At 43.3% G+C, this 19,009-nt stretch overlaps 1 protein-coding gene across 3 annotated transcripts in view; it reads left to right on the top strand.

The window, feature by feature from the left end:
* The window catches only part of DUSP22 (dual specificity phosphatase 22), a 43,440-nt gene extending 39,529 nt beyond the window's left edge, over positions 1 to 3,911 (top strand). For all 3 annotated transcript variants that reach the window (XM_030479944.1, XM_030479965.1, XM_030479954.1), the window contains one exon: positions 753 to 3,911. In XM_030479944.1, the coding sequence (XP_030335804.1) occupies positions 753 to 938 (186 nt within the window). In that variant the 3' untranslated portion in view covers positions 939 to 3,911. The remainder of the gene's footprint in view (positions 1 to 752) is intronic.
* Positions 3,912 to 19,009: the final 15,098 nt, after the last annotated feature.

Here is a 19,009-nt window from a genome sequence, read left to right as displayed (position 1 = left end):
AGTCAAGGAAAAGGAGGGGGTTCTATACGATATGTACGTATGGAGCTTGCTGGCATCCAGATACCTTATGTTAAAAATTTGTGGATCCAAAAAGTGATCTCATGGCAGAAATTCATTTGTTGCTATCAAACATGGAGAATACTGCCTCAGCCTCTGGAAGTATCTGAGCTGAAAATTGCTAGAAGCTGAGGAAATGGTTAGGGAAAAGGTCACAGTATTATTGCCCCGCCATTGCCTGATTATTTCTTCAGTATTTAAATCTGACTACTCATACCAGGATACATAGCTGGGCTGACCTTCAACTGGACCTGGTACTTCTGTTACCATGAACCATAGTCAGTCATTTATGTCAGTAATATAGAGTACTATTCTATAGCTTTTAAAGTTCCTGGATTAGCTTCTGTGCTAATTTGTCTTATTGTTTGTATACGCAACAGGAGGAGGGAGCTTTTAAATCCAGATGTCCTTGCCTAGTAGGTGTTCCGTACTCTCTATTCCTTCAGTCAGCCAAGCTGTTATGGATGTGTGTCAGTTTTAGGGGATATAAGGGATCTCAGTGATTTCAAATGCGCGTTCCTGTGCCTGAGTATTCTATGGTGTTGTTGAGGGACATGCAATATTTGGAGAGCTTTTTTTTAAACTACCTGTGTTCTTAAAGGCTCTCAAAATCCTGTAGGACAGTAGGGAGTATTGCTTCTTCAGTCTCATGTTATTGTTTCATCATAGTGTATATGTATGTTCAATTTCTGCAGTTCAGGCAGTGGCTGAAAGAAGAATACGGGGAAAACTCTTCTCAGGATCTGCAAGAAGCCAAAAATCTTCTGAGTAAATATAAAGAGCAGGCAGAGTTGCAGCAGAGTACTGGAGGAAGACAGTGGAATAACAACTTCTCATCTGTGCAGTCTCTCTCATACAGTAACTACACAACAGAGACCTAATTGTAGGAGGTTGATTTTTTTTTTTTTCTTTCTACCTTTGAAAAACATCTTGCCATAATTTCCATCCCATCTTCAGGACTCTCAGCAGTAATCCTGCAAACAATTGATTTATCGAAAGCTTCTTGATAAAAATACTGCATTATGTGTGTGTGTATGAGTGTGTTTCACACAGTTTTACAATATGGGCAGGATCAAGTTCTCTGTATGCCCAGGGACATGATCCAGTTACTGTGGCTGAGCCAGTTAGCCAGCCACAGCTAGCATCGCCTTAGGCCCACATTGCCTGGCATTTGCTGTGAGGTTAGCTCAACTCCTTTCATTGGAGGCTAGCAAAGGGCTCTGAGAGATAAAGTCTGGTGATTCAAGCTGTGGCAGTTTGACGTCTCTGCACTATTAATGTGGCAAAGATATTATTGCACCTGGAGAACTCAAGTCTGTCTCTGCTGCTCAGGTTCACAGTCCATTGACAAGTAATACTGCGGAGGTGGGCTTGAACTTGAATGCTAGGCTGCGAACTGGAGTAGGTGAGATATGGGTACATGTACCTTTCTACCAACAGTAGCATCTAGGAGAGAAGTGGGACAGACAGCTCTGACTAATAACATCTTCAACTGCCACAGTTGTACTTGCTTCAGTACACGTGAGACAGAGTTGTTGGTAGAGCTGCCACAGACCAAGAGCACCGAGACTTACCACAGCTCAGCTGATGTGCAGTGATTTAAGCCGTAGTCCCTTGATTGAGCATCTTGTCTCCCAACATAAGCTTCTCTGGAGAATAGTTTATCAGGTCTCCAGTGCTGCTGAACTTCATTCTCTGTGGAACACGTGCCTCTTAAACACACGCCCCTGCGCACATGATAACGTGTCTCCAAAGAGTGGGCTCGGTGTGAGTGCGAGCACCTGTTTTTCTTTGCTTGTGCTGTGGTTTGCTCTTTGACTTCAGCTACCTCAAAAATGCTGTTCTCGTCATTGTGGTTGTAAATGCAACCTTGAAAATTGCCTTGTGTAATCTTAATCTGACACTGAGTGAAGTAAGTGGGTGCGTGTGTGTGTGAGAGTGTGAGTGTGCATGTGTATTCCACAAATGTCTGTATTTGAGGAGTTTATTGCTTTCTTTCAGGACTGCCCATATTTCTCACTGGTTTAAAAACTGAGTTGTTTGAATTCAACTTTCTGCCATTTTAAAAGCACTATATGTTTTGCTGTGATCAGATTTGTAGGAATGCATTTGTAAAATATGTGTTAAACTAGCTTAAAACTAGGGGCCATACTCTGCTCTTGGCAACATTGTGTGTTTCTGGAATGGAGCCATTGCCTGACTCAAGTGTATTCTAAAACTGTAATTTCAAATATGTCACCAGGAATGCTGGACAGCATATTGACTTCTGATGGTGTAATGGCAGTTGGCACTGATGCCAAGATCATGATTTCTTGTCTTTGACTCAGAGGTTGGAAGGCCTATTTTTCTTGAAGATTTTAGAAAATAAAAATACTTCCCAAACAGCCAGGATAGAAAAACAAAACCAAACCCCTCATTTGTTTAAATGTGTATATCACACTAAAAGCTATGCACTGGGTGAGAAGCAGTCGGCACACTAAATAGACTGTTGTCTCTTTCAAATTCTTCGTACTTTGACCTCCCATCCCTTCACAAGATTCTTCTTCATGTGATTTCCTGCTTACTTTGCGTGACAGTGAATTCTTTGGATGGGAGCAAGGCTTTTGGGGTCAAATAAACTCTGGCTGTTAAATATCTGTTGCCAAGTATGTATAAAAAATGTTATGGCTTGTGAAATATGGATCTTGCATATTAATAATTGTCAAAAAGGAAAAAAAAGGGAATGGGATGGAACTGGCCTGACCATTTGTTTCATCTGAGTCCAAGGCCTGCATCAGGGTTTTCATTGCACTAAGTGCTCTAAGTGTACTGAACACGAGAGCAGGATAATCACGTCTGTGTTGCAGTAAGAGATGCTGTTGCATTTGGAAAGGTGCTGGAATTGACTTTGTTTTCAAGCTTGTAGCTAAATGAATGATTACCTACTTAGTATATCCAGCAACTGCTCTGTGTTTGCCTGGTGAGAGTAGCCTTCTGCTCTTGAAGATGCTGATGTCCAAATAATTGGCTGTTCAGGAATTCCAGCACAGCAGTGCCCATGTTGGCAGTCACCTCTGTGCTCTGAGGGCTGATGTGGTAATTGGAAAAGACTTTGCTCGGTGACAGGGTCTGACACGTGTTCAGGATTCTGTTCCTGAACCCTCTACTCATAATAGGATATGTAGTGCAACTTCAGCCTGTCCCCAAAGGGCAGCTTTGTCAGAAGCATTCTGCTTGTGCTCTTGCAGGTATCTAGTCCGTCCATTCTGTAGCTGACTGCCAACACTATGTATTCCATAACACGTGGCACTCTTGTCCTTGCGGTAGTAAGCTTGTGAGTGCTGGTAAGTTGGCAATTCTTTTTTCTGTTGTGACAAATGCAAGGTAAAATGGGAGACATCTGTTAATGTTTGTGTGTCCAAGATTATTCTGTACCAGATTTTTTAAAATAGCTTGTTTTTTCCCAAAGAATCAGTCTCACAATTAGAATTTTTTTAGAGCTGAATTTGGCTTTAGGGCCATATAGCCACATCAATGTGTATTATGCTGCAGCTTGAAAGCAAATACAGGGTAAAGGAGGAGGATGGAGAGGGTGCCATATTGTCAGTAAGTGGAAGTGCTCCTCTCTTTTCAAAAGACAGAAGGGGTCTTTTCTGTAGTCTCTTACTGTTTAGTGGTTTATGTACTGCATACTGCATTTAAGAGTGGTAAAAGAGCAAGAGCAGTCTAAGAAAACTTAAATCTGGTTTGTCCATGCAGAGCAAAATGACAGTTCACACCTTTATTAGCACAAGGTGCAGAAGAGAGAGTAGCTACAGTTCTCACCTTGGCCTGTTAGAAAGGGAGAGGAGCTAACACAAACTGAGAACATGACATGATTTGTCTTCCAACTAGTCTTTCAGTAGCAGTTTGTAGGACTTTTCCAGCTATCTGGAACTTGACTAGACTCCATCCACCTCTTAGTAGTTGGCCTTTGTAGTGTAGATGATACATTCAGTTGTTTTGTTTCTGTACTTCGAAACACTGTCCTCATTTTGATGTTCACTGGAAAATGTATAAAGTTTATAACACCTTATTGGATATCCAGATTTTAAATGTAAAATTGATTTTTTTGGGGGCTAAACTTGATATCCACGTGTGCAAATGTTTAGTGTTCTAGAAAGTAGGTAACAGGTAAATGCATTAGTATTTATTACCCTGATTTTTAACCTGGAAAGAGTTGCTTCCTTACTTTTTGTGGTTGAGTAGGAAGATTTGGCAAATCATATCTCTGCTTTTTTAAAAGGACACTGGTTGCTGTAATGGCCACTGCCTATTAAGAAGTCAGTGAAAAATTACAGTAATTAATTCAGCTAGTCTAAGAACTCTAAACGTGGTAAGCTTCTTGATTCTCTGTCTTCCTGAGCATCTTGGCGAAGCCTTGATTGCTTTTTCCAAATGTTTGTATTTAATACGTTCTACAATTTTTTTATAAATAAAAGTAAATGTTAACAGCTGATCTGCTCGTGTATTTCTTGAAATCAATAATAGTGTCTGGAAGGCTTCTACTCACTGTTCATATCCTTGCAGGTACAGTAAGAGTACAAGACTTAACTCATTTGGGTACTTAGATTACATTTTTTCCTCCTGCACACAGATTACTTGAGACTTCCCCTCTCTTCACAGAGTCCTTCCAGGTGAGTTCAAGAATCTGCAGCATAAGCATCTCTTGATAGTAGTCCCACAAGAGGCTGTTGCATGTTGCGCTCTCACTTACTGTTGCTGGCCCATCGTCGCAACACAGAGTATGTGGTGAACCCAATTTTTTATTCTTTTAAAATGCCTTGTTTACCATAGCACACTGGTTTAGGGCTTAATTATCTGTAAAACTTAGCTGATTTACTGACAGCCAAGGCTCAGGGCTCTCAGAAGTGGTTTGTCAGAGGAAGCTGTTGTAAGTGGCAGATGATGATTCTTGGAGGGTGGAGGGGGGATATTAAAAGCTTACATTGTAAGGCGGGGAAAAGCCCCATTTAAATTCCCACAGATAACACACTGAATTTCTGTTTTGACACTAGCTCTACTATGAGCGTAATTCTGGCATTGGAGCAATTAAAACAAAAAAACCCCAAACCAAACCTAAAAACCCCACCAACCTGAAGGTATATTCAGTCATGCTTATGGAGCCATATCTCATGGCCACTTCGCTCACTGCTGAACGCTGAACTTGCAGTTCAACTCCCTCATCGTGAAGGCAAAGGTAAATGCTCAGGCAGAGTGAGATTTGGGTCTTTTCTTTTTGCCCTCTTCTCTCTCTCCCAATACTTGTTAGTTTATAGATTGCTGGGAATGTATGGATATTTCCTAAGGTATCTCAAGGATTCAACTAATTAATTATATCCTTTCCCAGAATAAAGTTAGTGTGTCTGTAGATAGCTTTGAATGTGCTAGATGCACCTTGTTCATAATACACTGAAGATTAACTGAAATATAAGTGGGATGGCTCTGATTTTATTACTGTTGTCTCAGTCCTCTTCCTGTTTCTCTATGAAGAGACTTTAAATTCCATGCAGCCTGCTATATGAAGCTTGAAATAGTAGCGTACTTCCCTTCTATCTGTTATCCATAGCAGTGGCTTAGATATATAGTTGATGGCTTAGATACAGAGTTGATGAGACAGAAAACATGTTTAAAATATAATCCCTTGTGAACTAGGAAAATCTCTTTAAGTTTTAGAGGAAACCTTCCCTACCCTCAAAGGGAAACAGCAGCTTTCAAACGAAAAATATACTGCTGCTTTGTCTTCCTTCTGACCACTTGGCACCTCTTAAGGGCAGTTTTTACCCAAATCACACGTAACAGCCGTGCTGCAACCGTGGTGCCATACTTCTGTTCCCAACTGTGTGTCTCATCTCATTCAATATTCTGTGTAACTGTTGTGAGTTCTAGAAAATGGCAGTTCTGACCTGATTCATGTAGGCCTGTCCCACTGTGCAGTAAGCTGAGGGAACTGGAGGCTAAACCTACATGTCCTTAGATGTGCTCATAACCTGACACGGAGTTTGGGCTTTGCCAGCAAATTACGAGAGTTCTTCCACCTCCTCAAGAGGATTGTACTGGGGGAGGGAAAATGATGATGGTATCTAGAAAATATTAGACAGCATGAGGAACATGATCTTGCACTGTACATGGTTTCTGCAGAACCCCCTGGAGACACAAAGCATGCAACAGAAACAGCTATTTTCACACTTGGTTCTCAGCAGTTTTAAATGTGGTTCTCGTTTTCCATGTGCCCCAGCTCCTGTGTGTTTCACTATTTCACTAATTCACAACTGTTTCATTGCTACATTTAGCTGCTGTCCAGTATTATTCTTCTGCCCTCACCCAGGGAACAACAACTTCTTTATACACATTTGAATGTGTGCTTTGCTCTAGTGAGTTATGCAACCTGCAATTTACCAAAAGTGAGTAGCTTGTGAGTAGCAAGATGACTTCCGGTAGTTTTCATGTAGTTTCTAGTGTAGTTAACAGGAGTAGGCATCTAATGAAGTGTGACCAGGTGCCTTTTTGCCCTTGAATGACTGCATACCTCAGTCCTTGTAGAAGACTCAATTCTGCTTGTGTGAGCTGAACACATCTGCAGTAAATTGGGAGTAAAACTCATTTGCAAGCGGCCTCAAAAAAAAAGGGATTTTCGGCCAGACCTGCACCCAGTTTCCATTTTAGTTGAGGCTATTATGAATATGCAGGTTTGTACCTTCTATTATTCATTGAACTATGAGTAGGGAGATCAGAACCAAGACTTCCAAGCTACTTTAAGTGCAAGGTGTTTTAAAGTTGTTTGCTCTTTTGGTCATCTATTCGCACAGCACAGGCAAAGCACAGCTTTAGATCTGGGCAGATGCATTTACAAATAGACCCTTTGAAAGTCTGAGTTATTATTCTCCTTCCCTTTTTTCTGTGAAAGCCAAGTGAGTAATTTGTCAGATCCAGGGGATGGGATTTTTGTTATGATTTCGTCAATCTCTTCCCTTCTTCCTCTCCTTTTTCCTTTCTTTTTTTGTGTGATATTTATTTTAATAACTGGTGTATCCCAAAACTCCTGACTCAGTATAAGTGAGTGCCAATGTGTGACTTGTCAACAATTTATTTATTTCCTGTGTTCATTAATAAAAAAAGCTTATGTAACAGGGTTGCTGATGTAATTGACTCTGTTAACAAATACAGTTTTGCTGTTTGTGCATCTGTCCTGTTGTGGTGGCTGTTTACCAAGCCTGCCATGACTTCTGTGGATGTTGTCATCTTCTGTGGTGTACCACACTGGATGCTTTGGAAGAGTAACACTGGTCCATGACAGTGCTGAACATGACATTTGAAAAATAAGAAAGGGATATTTAACTTTCATTTCTATGTTAAAAAGTAGTGTTTGTTGGTGGACCAGCATCCTATGCAGGTTACTGATTACAAACAGCGTTTTGCTTGCTTCTCTCTATTCCTTGCTTTTCAAGGCAAAGTGGGACTTTGATGAAAGACTAAGTAGGGGAAAAGTCTGCCCTGTGTTTAGATAAAGTATGTGTTGAAGATGTCAGAATTACAGCTGTGTCTATGCATGCTCACTGCACGTTTTCCCAAGGACTGCATTTTGGAAGTCTTTGCAAGTAAGTCTGCAGCATGTAACTTTCCCAGAGAAACTACCTACGTAATCCTTGAAGGCCTCAACAGAAGAAGAAAGGAAGAGAAAACCACCACAAACCACCACCCCACCAACCCTGGGTGCTATCTGGGCAAGCTTTGGTCAAGTCCTCACATTTTAGACATGAGAGTCTTCTGTTCTTGGGTAACTTACTTGATAATGTCTGGTCTGCAGTGAGGTTCTTATCAGACCTGGTATGATCTCCATTCCCGTGGAAGGTAGGGTATGCTATGCAACAGCTTGTGTCCTCTGAGTAAAGCTCCATTTTTGCAGAAGTTTGCAGCCTGGGCCCATTAGCAAGATGCAGAAGGTGCCTCCTGCACACGAGTGAACTGGTTGGGCCTTTACTGCCTGGTGCTACCATTTACCCCAGGAAAAAAAAAAAAGAGTGTCTTCTGTTTGAGAGCACTGAAAACCATTTGCATTTCTGCAAAACTTGGAGGCTGTACAAGTATCTCTCTATTGTTTCTCAGCTGGGTAAGGCTTTATAACTCTAAAGTTAAGTCAGTAACAGAACAAAACCCACCAGGGTATATTTTAGTGATGTACTGATTCACTGCAAGTGCTGGACTTTACTGTCACTGGAAGGATCTTAAATACTCCTGCTCTTCCTTACCCATATTTTCTTTTCAAGGGACTGAGATGGGCCTTCTGTCATGCTTAAAGCTGACCTTTGTTTCCCCAGGGTGGTCATCTTGCATCAAGTTGACTGTACTGGAGGAAATGTTGGTCTTGTGAGATCTTGCATATTTCTATCTGGTATTTTCTGCCTTAAAATTATATATCCCTGATATGCACATAAATTTCCAAAATGGTGTAGAAAGGGTTACAAGAGCACCTGCAGTGCAGTAGGACAGGCTAGGAAGTTCAGTAGTCTTTTTTTGATGCAAAAGTCTTGTGGCTTTAGCTTATCAAGAAGGCCATCTAGTCTGCCACCTTTGTCCAATCCATAAAATGCTGGACTGAGAAGCATTTGGGATTCTGCTCCCAAATCTGCAACTCGCTGCGTGACTCAGCAAATTGCTTCAGTTCTGGTTTGCTTCATTTTCCCAATAAACTGGGAAAAAAGTGTTAAGACTTTCGCAGTTAGAGTTCTGCAAAGCCCCCGATGGAAAGCACTGTCAGTGTTGGTTGTGTATTGTTCAATGAAGTATCTGCCCTCCATCTGAGGGGTGTTGATAAACCTTTGTAACAGGGAGATTCTGAAGTAAGGCAAGAAGCTGTGGTGGCTTCTTGCTTATTCTCAACACCTGAGTCCCACCTGCAAGTGCTGCATAGGATGGTGGTTGGGTGTTGATGGGAAGAGGGAAATATCAAGATCTGATTCCCCAGGTACTGGTTGTATTTCAACGTGAATTACATCAAATGCAGATGTTGTCATTTCCATATGGAAAAAGATGGAGTGAAACGGAGGAGGTCCAGAGCAATTCTGGTTGTGACTGCCCTAGACAAATTCATCCCACAGGTGCATCTGTAGAGCATAAAATCTTGGGTAAAAATTAAATGGTGGGAATATGTAACATGCCTGTGACATCAAGAATGCTGGGGGAGGCAAGCGGAGGAGGAATAGCATATGGAAAAAATTAAAGCATGGAATACCTAAAGGCAACACTCTATGAGCTGGTGATACATGTGCTCAGATATGTTCCATGCACTCCAGGAAAAAGTCTTCAGGCAAAAAAAGAGAAAGGGAATCTCTGCTGTTTCCTATACTTTGGATATATGTTTACAATAGAAAAAGTCATGTCCTGATTTTCTCCTAGGGTTGTGCTGGAAAGCAAGTGCACATGGGGAATGCATCTAATAAAAGCTGCTCTGGCAGATGAGAACTGGAGGAGCAACAAAATTAGTGCCTCCTTGCCCAAGCTGCTGCTGCTACTTTTGGACTGTTTCATGGAAGACATGAATTTGATTCATTTCCAAAGACAGCTTGGAAACTCCAGGCAGCAGAGGAAGGGACTCCCCCTGGACTTCGCTGTTTTTCTCTGAATGCATTGCACTTGGGTGAAATGCAGTCAGTGTCACTTCTCACCCCCACCGCTGGGGGAAGGTTAGTGTGTGGGGACTGACCCTCCGTTCCTCAGTTTGAGAATTTGGGAGCCTCAGCGCCTCAGAACACACTGAACTTCAAGCAGGGTTGGGGAACTTGTAGTGCCTGTTGTGGGCACCTCAGTTAAAAAGAAAAACTCCCTTTAATTTCCAGCCAGAGTAGATGTAAACTGTGTATCTGAGAAGCCTCTGTCTTCCCACTAATGGCCAAGGTCTCCATGACCCATGGCTGCCTCCAGCACTAGGCTGGGTGGTTAGCATTGTTTTAGTCCCTTCAGGCCTCCCTCCCTCCCTTCAAGACTGAAGACAGTTGCTGAACTCTGTGCTGCTCATTTGTTCAACAAAATTAAACACTTTTATTCACTTTCAATTTGAAGCATGTATATTAAGGTGGTTAGAAACTAAGATGTTTTACCTAGGTAAAATAACTCATGTGAGGGCTGGGCTGCAGAAATAGCAGAGGTAAGAGTAAGGAGAGCATGGTTCGGTGAGTGCTCTGAGAGTAATTTGCCAGCTCTGATGGGAAACAATAATGGGGAGGAAGAAACAGTAATCAGTGAATCAATCCACTCGTTTAAAAATACCTCCTTTTTGTGGCTTTGGTTACAAGAATGCTTTGTGGGAAACAGAAGAAAGGCATTAGTCGTTGTTTTAAACAAGCCATACTCTAATTTCATGTTTCATGAAGTCCTGTGAACCTCTGACCAAGAGAATTTCCACCCGTGTGTGTTGGGAGAAGAGGGAGGACAGACGGGCAGTGGATATGTTATGCAAGCAGCTGCAATTAAATAAGTAGGAGCTTCTGTGCATAGCGCTCAATTGCGGTTAAGGAGTACATTTGTTTGAGAAGGGACAGGATGAGACACTAGAAACCCCATTTCAACAGAACCTACGAAGACGGTGCCCGAAGGAAATATTTGACTATAAAATTGTGAGTAAAGGCCATTTTCTCCTGGGAAATGTAACAAATAGAGTTGTGCTTCCAACCACCTAGAGTAAAACCTGCACAGCGATAAGGATTGCCTGCCTGTGCATGATCCCATAGGCTCTGTGCTTCAACACATGGCATGTCCTGGCTTCCCAGAGGGCTCTTCAGCTTGGGTGCCTCCAGGTCTGAGTGCGCAGAGCGAGGCCAGGGCTAAGTTAAGGACCTTGTCCAGCTCCGGCTGAGCTGAGCACAGAGCCATGGCATGGTTTACTGGAGTACCCCAGGCAACTGGGAGCCAATTGTAACACTGAACTGATTAGCTGATTGCTAATATTGAACATGTTCTGTTTGGGAGAGGATTAGCCCGAAGACCTGGAGGGGAAGCTTTAACATCGAGTGCAATCCTAAGATAAGACTTTAATGCACATTTTGACATTCAGAAGTCAATGATGCTTTGGGCAGTTTTACTTTTTAGCCACCCTTCAAAGGCGGGTGATCGATATTCTTGGTCTGTCTCATGTTGTTGCAGTTTAGGAAACAGGAGCTTCACATTTCAGGGATGATTTTTATCAGGCCCTGCAGATGCAAAGTCATTCCTGGAGGGAAGTCAGCAGCCAGAAAAAGGAAGATCTCTGTTATGATATATGTTCCCTTCCACCTGTCAGTAATAATTAGATGTGGGAAGATTTTTACGAACATCACATTCTAGAGAGGGGTAATTTATGTATTTGAACAAGACTACTGATAGAGTACAGCCTAATCTTAAGGTTTCAAAAGAACGTGCAGCAGGGTGGTGTGTTTAAAATCCTCCTGGCATCTGATAGCTTGAACAATAAACATGACAGCTATTTGACTTATGGAGACGTCCGCTGTGATAGTCTTTGAAAGTAACACAGAAACTGTATGAAAAAGAAAAGCTCACAGTCATTGTGTGACTTTGGGTTGTCATCAAATTTCTCTTTTTCCTACAGTCTTCTAGAGCTTTGCACCAATGATTCTCAGTTTCTGTCACTGTTGGTGTGTTGGACAATCATGATGCATGCTTGTTAAAAGCCTGAAGGTGAACAGTCATAACAGATAACCTGATCTCAATGGGGTTTGTGGTGGCCTGGCTCAGTGAAGGTAAGAGAAAAGCATCATGTTTTTAGAGGAAAGCTAAGCAAGGCTTTGATCTTGTTCTGTTGGTTTCCTGCTGCTTTATCACAAAGGGCATGAGGGAAAAGCTCTACAAGCAAATAGCAGCACCTGTGGGAGCTGTAAGGAAAATTAGGAGGAACTTTCAGAAACTGTGTAAGTTTCCTGAGAAAGATATAGTGAGCTAGAGTTAAGCTTTTGTTCTGGATTTTCTGAGAGGGCAGAAAAGATAGCTAATACTGTGTGTAAACAGAGAGATGAAAGGAAAAGGACTCTTCTTTGAGAATTACATTGACCACTGTAACTTCATGCACCAAAAAGAAAAAAATAATTCAAAAAATGAAAACACAATGCCTAACCAAGCTGATGGTTTTAGACCAGAGTGTATAGACAAACTGGCTGCTAATGAACTGTACTTGGCAGTGCCATGGTTACAGCACTGTTGTAACACTTGTAGCGAGGAGCAGGAATATGAGGAGAGAGCATGAATGCATCAGTAGAGAAGATTGAGCCCAACGCTGTTTAGTATATTCATAAGTGATCTGGAAGATGGGATCAAGCGTACCCTGACCAAGTTTACCAGTGATTCCAAACTGAGCAGTAAGTGGACACTTTGGAAGGGAGTGTCACCCTGCAGGATGACCTGGGTAGGCTGTAAGAGGAATAACAAGAACCTTATGAAGTTCAACAAGGACGAGTGTAAGGTCTTACACCTGGGAAAACACAATCCAAGAATGCAGCAAAGGCTGGGATCTATCTGGTTGGGGAGCAATTCTGTGGAAAAGGACCTGGGGGTCCTGCTGGACAACAAGCTCAATATGAGTGAACAATGGGCTGCTGTGGTGAAGAAAGCCAACAGGATGCTGGGTTGCATCAACAAAGGCATCACCAGCAGAGATAAAGAAGTCATTATCCCACCCTACTCAGCTCTTCTCATGCCACACCTGCAATACTGTGTTCAGTTTTGGTCCCCACTATGCAAAAAAGATGTGGACAGGCTGGGGAAGGTCCAGAGAAGGGTCACAAAGATGATTAAAGGACTGGGAAGCCTTCCCTGTGAGGAGAGGCTGAGAGAGCTGGGTTTGTTCAGCCTTGAGAAAAGAAGGCTCAGGGGAGACCTTACCACCATGTTCCAGTAGTTAAAGGGTGGCTACAATGAAGGTGAAGACTCCCTTTTTAGAAAGAATTCCATGGGAAAAACAGGAGTAATGGGCACAAGTTACTCCCAGGGAGATTCTGACTGAAACACAAGAGGAAAATTTTTCTCAATGAGAACAATCAGCCACTGGAACCATTTCCCAAGGGAAGTGGTGGATTCCCCAACACTGGACACTTCTAAGGTTCAGCTGGACAGGGTGCTGCGGCATCTTGTCTAGACTTTGCTTTTGCCAGGAAAGGTTGGATCAGATGATCCTTGGGGTCCCTTCCACCTGGAATTCTATGATGAGATTTAGGACTTGCAGACTTAGACTACATGAGACCATGCTGACATGTGGTGTTCTGTCCAGTGGGAAGTTAGGCTCAGATTTTCATCCTTTGTACTGACGTTTTGTACTTTAAAGTCCTATCTATGTAGAGGGGTGACAGGAAGCCAAAAAATGCAGCTGGAAGATAATGTTGGAGGTGGACAACCCCTGCTCCCTCAAGCTCTGAGGAGCTTCATTAAAGTGTGTGCTGTGCTCAGTTCTGCAGGTATAACATCAGTTCCTTTGCTTGTGTTGTTAGTGACACCTCATCCCATGGCACTGGAGGCACCTACGCTTGTCAATCCTGTGCACTGTAGCTGCTTTGTGCCTTCATAAACTGAAGACAGAGGTGACACTCTGCTGCTTCTGTGCCACTCTATCATTTTTCCATGCTGGAACACCCTGTTCTGCCTTACAGACCTTCCCTGAATGGCCTCTGTGCTCTGGAAATGTGAGCTAGCATTTTAAAGTGTAAATTTATAGATTGAGAGTTCTCAAGAGGATCCTCTAGACTTCTGGCAAGCATCAAAATTATGGGAACTTGGTTCAAGAGGACCTTTGAGGGAAGAGGAAAGAATTGGTCCCAAGCAGAGCTGGAGCAGCCCTTGTAACATGGGTTCCCAAGTGAGCCTTGGGCAGCAATAATGATGTTCTTGAGTTCCCTGTCCCTGTCATTTATTTTTTTCCCCTAATGAGGACAGCTTGTACTGCTGCTTCTCCAGCAACATCATATGATCATCAATCGCCTTGCAAAAAATTAATCACCAGTCATTGAAGCTGCCCAGGTCCTTAGTAGAGAGGACTTTATCTGACTGTCTGATGTGGAAATGCACACCTATACCAAACATACGATCACTGGAATATCTAGACACTGCTTTCTCTAATATATTGGGATACATTACACATTAAATGGATCTTGGTCTAGGTTTCAGGCTGGAGCTTAGGTGGATAGGGAACAACATCACTGAAGCTGTGTCCTGGGACTGCTGTTAGTAATATGCTGCTGCCAGTGCTGTGGAGACTTGGAAGTAACCAGGCCAATAAACTCCTGACCCGAGAGATGCCTCAGAAGCCTCAATACATGTGCCATTTTTTGTGGAGCATTTACCATTTCTCAAGAAGCACTGTGCCAGCAGGGAATTTTGTCCACATCACTTCAAATGCTGCTGTCTGTCCTTTTCAAAAAGTCTTTTAAAAAGTCATTGCCTTGCAGCTGGGGAGGGAAACCTCATAATTCATGACTGCTCAGGCAGTATAGCAGCAGGCAGCCCCTTGCATTGGCAGGACCAGGACTGTCTGTCCCTGTGCAATAGAGAGCTCCTCGCCCGGATGCTTCACCCCAGTGAAGCCAGTGGGAAACTCCTCCTGAGCTCAGTGACAGCAGGATCTGGCTTTTGGTGCTTTGAGTAGCAGTTTGTTAAGGCCACCAATTGGCTTTTTCTTCTTCCCTTTTCTTCCCCTCCTCTTCTTCTCAAGCCATCTGCAGCACTGGCATGGAGGAAAGGCTAATGTAGTAATAAAGAGATGGAACAGGATTTTGCCTTACATAAGATGAAACCGCATTGCTTCTCTACTTCTCATACCATTGCACTATCACAAATAAATTCTCCTAGCTGGAAGGATTAAACATCTGTGAAAGAAAAAAGGTTAAAAAAGCTTTAAAAAAAAAAATCTAGCAGCTTTGACAATATGCTCTTCACAGAAACCACTGGATACTTCTCAAGCATAAGAGCTGGCAAGTTCTGCAAGGGGATTTTTGAGTTTGGTAGGTCTGAATGTCCAGAGGTGATAATAAGGAGGGATGAATTGTCCCATGATGGGCCTGAGGTGCCGCAGAAAAACCAGTGGCATGTTATCCATGCCATCTTGCTCAGACCAGTAACAGACACTGCCTTCCCACTCAATCGCAGTCAGAATTGCTTTTGCTATAATCAATCACAACCGATAGTTTTGGGAGGTTTGTTTTCATTTTTAACAGGTATTGTGTTTTTTGATGCAATCCCCACAGCAAAAGGAAAACAATCCATGAATTATGTAACAAAACGAGCAGTGCGAAGTGGGTGATGGAATTTCTTGGTGTTTCCTAGCATGCAGTGCATTCAGCAGAAGTGTGCGTGGCTAAGCTTGCACCACTGGCAATGCGAAAAACTTGATTTTGCTTCAGGAGGGAAGCATTCGCCCTTGTTGGTAAGTCACCCTTCAGAGTATCCTTCCTGTTCGTGCTAACCAAGGTAGCCATGCATGCAGAGATCTCTTTTTTCACCATTAGAGAAGAGCAACCTGGTACAAAAGTTAATGAGATCGGCCATCCAGGCTGCATCAGCTGTCAACAGTCGCTGCAGCTGTTAACTCCTCAGGAGGCACCGCGGGACAGCATCAACTGCCAGGCGCAGTTCAGAGTGTTCAGGTGAAACAAAGCGAGGTGGACAGTGCGTTTAAAGGGGGAGTTTTTCCCATGTCACTAGAAGGAAAGCAGCGCCCCACCACCGCCGAGGATTTCCCACCCTACCTTTGCAGATCTCCCGCTGTGGCCAGCACACTTTGCTTCAGCCCTGGCAAAGACAGAAGTATAAAACCAAACACTGCTCATAGGAAGCCCTCTCTCACGAGGCGTGCACATGCTCTCTCCTGTGCAGGGCTTTTCCAGTCCTCCCTGGCAGCACCTACACAGACTAACACCTGGTGTGTGATTTTTCTCCTACCACAACTTCAGTGGGTCCCAAATGCTACTCTCCTGACAGAACCACTCGTGGATGCTACAACTGCCATGGTCCTTTTTTATGCACTGATACCAAAAGCTGCTCTGATCTAGAGTGGAGAAAGGTAGGAGGAGATGTAGTAATCTATTGTTACTATAATTTCTCATATTTGTTGTTCAGGGCGACATTTCCAAAGCGGACATAACGTTGTGAAGTTTCCTCCTGACTTCTGACAACATTTCAGCTCTTGTGTATTTCCCCTCACATTTAGTAGTTTTATACTTCATCACCCAGACGTTTGCTTGCTCTTTCCAGACTGTATGCTCTCAGCATCTTTGGAAATAGGGCTGTATGAGCACTGGGCCATTGGGCTCTCCAAGGAAGGTGAAGCATCCCTCAACCTCCCTCCATCAGGCTTTATCAGCTGTGGGGGAGAAGCATGCGTTGCAGCCAGCTGAGGAGCAATGCAGCCATTGCTCTGCTCCAGCAATAGCCTGCTGTTTGGAGAGCACCTGCGCCTCCAGCTTCCACCTCTTCCCTGGCAGGTTGCATGTGGCCGGCTCCTGCGCAGGGCATGGTGCAAGGTGAGCACTGGAGAGCCCTGCTACAGTCTCCTTGTTCCACCAGGCCCCGTGCCAGGTTACCCTGCCCCTTCTGCCCTACTCCATCGTATGGAAAACCCACACCAAAAGATGCTCTAGGCTGAAAGACACTGACATCTAAGGAGTGGTAGGTTACTGCAAGCAATTCATTAACACTTTGTAATGTCAAGCACTCTCCATGCTCCCACTACCTCTTATTTACAAAGGCTCCTGGCAAGGAGGACTGTAACACAGACATCCCAGTTGTCACAGGACTGCAGAAGGATGACTTCCCCCCTGCAGGAGCTTGCACCAAAGCCTGGCCTAGGGCAGCTGGCCTGTTGAGCAGTTTGTGTTGCCCCATGATCTGAGCACTGAAGCTGAAACTGCTGAGGATCCAGTGGCTCATCTAGCACTGTGTTGTAAAGTGACGTTTGATTGCAGCTGATGAAAGCCTTTCACATTACTGAAAACTTTTAGAAAGCATTTGCTGGTTTATGTATGTGCTAGGCTGATCAGTGATAGCAGGAGAAATTCTGACTGGATGTACTCGCTATCCCCTGCTCCCCCCCCCCCCCCCCCCGAAATCCTTGTTTACAAAGACTTGTTTCCTTCTAAATCGTTCTTCTGCACATCTAATAGGACTGACCCACTTCTTTTCAAAGTGAAATACTACTGTACATTCATTTAGGGCTTGCATTCTCTCTCTCTAGATTACAGCCAAACTTGCATTGTGCTGCTGTGAATGACAAGTCAGGTCTCTCAACAGAAAAACACAGGCAGGTTATTTGTGTTGCTGCCTAAGATAGAGCAATTAATAAGTGGATTTTTTTTTTCTTTAATTAGTTTAGATTATAGCTCCTCTTGCTCACTAAATATTTTTCCTCTGGGGCTGTGAGTTCCTTTTTTGTCTGCCAAAAAGAAGAAGGTAACACAAACTGCTAGACCATCACCACCACCTCCTTCTCACGACCATCTGCACCTCATCACCATCTGCTCAGTAAGTCCAGGCTGAGGATTCACCCCTCACTAATCAAGATAGGATGAAACCAAATCATGTTTGAAATTATACAGGGTATGCTATACCTATGGTCTCTGAAACATCTCCTTCCAAAGGGATGTATGTGCCACAAGTGATTTCCACTCTGCAATGGCCACAGACAAGAGGAGATCCTCCCAGTTTCTTTAAAGCAGGGAAATCTCAGCAGCAGCTACATCTATGGTTTTTGTGAAACTTCCCAAAGCTCCCACCCTTCTGAGTTCTTTTCTTTATCATTTAAATTCCTGCTTTGCATTGCTTTCCACAAAGATGCTCAAAAGGACAGAAAACCCAGACAGTTTTATACTTGAGAATTGCAGTAGATGGTGGGAGCAGAATGGGAAATGCATGTACAGCATAGATCTTGTGGGGTTTTTTTAATGTTCAGTGTTTAGTTTTCAGTGATTTTTCTTGTTGTGTCACCCTAATCCTTTCCCTCTCCAAGTCATTTTCTGATTTAACTGGGCTCCCTGCAGATCAGTTTCTTTGAAGTGGAACCTCAACCCCAAAACCAAGTTGATCTTTTGAACCCAGGAAATGATGTGGGTTTGAACTTGGATACAAATGAGCCCAAGAACAGTATTTACATTATGCTGCTATGCAAGCCAGCAAAGATTGGTTAAAGCAAAAATACGAAGAGTGCTCACATCTGCAGCTTCCCTTCCCCCGGGCATGGGTCTCTCACAGCATTCCCCCAGAATGTCCAGCACTTGGGGTGTCATCCAACCACCGGCTCTTGACAAGCTCAAAATGTGCCAGGAATCAGCCAACTTGCCAGCCAGCGTTCTCTGCTCCCCAAATCCCTGGAAATTCACTTCTTCCTTGCTGGAGGAAAGGATTCAAGACAGTGATCCCAGGGGTCTCACTCCATCCCATGCACCCAGGTGGCAACGACCCCATCACTGGATGCATCCTTTTCCTACTCCTGCAACAGCTGATCTGGCCCTCTCCCTGTGTGTCCCACACTCCAAAAAGGCAGTTTTTCTGAGGGAGGGCATGAATTCATCCTTTACCTTGTTCTTCACTGTAAAAAATCACATCTAGATTGGGTACCACCTCTGGAACAGTCCCACTTCTCCACACTGGTGAGATACCTTCCCCAGCTTGACTTAACTTCTGTGATCAAAATGCGATAAGTGGTTTTTGTTAGTCATGTTTGGGATGTCTTTTAGTGCAGTGTCTAAATTACTTTTATGGGAAATGCTCTGAGGATACAACATAACTGAAGAAATTTGGCCACGCAGGTTGATAATCTGAAATCTAACCCCCTGTCCACCCCATCTTTTTACTCCAAATGAAGAAGGTTGGGTATAAAAAAAAAAAAGTAAAATAATAAAATAAAAATAATTCCTATAATTTGGGTATTGGCTTTATTCATAATGTTGATGATTTGATTCACAACACT

The sequence above is a fragment of the Strigops habroptila genome, chromosome 1, assembly GCF_004027225.2.
Source record: "Strigops habroptila isolate Jane chromosome 1, bStrHab1.2.pri, whole genome shotgun sequence".
In the NCBI taxonomy this organism is placed as follows: domain Eukaryota; kingdom Metazoa; phylum Chordata; class Aves; order Psittaciformes; family Psittacidae; genus Strigops; species Strigops habroptila.
This window is presented reverse-complemented; position numbering and strand designations above follow the sequence as displayed.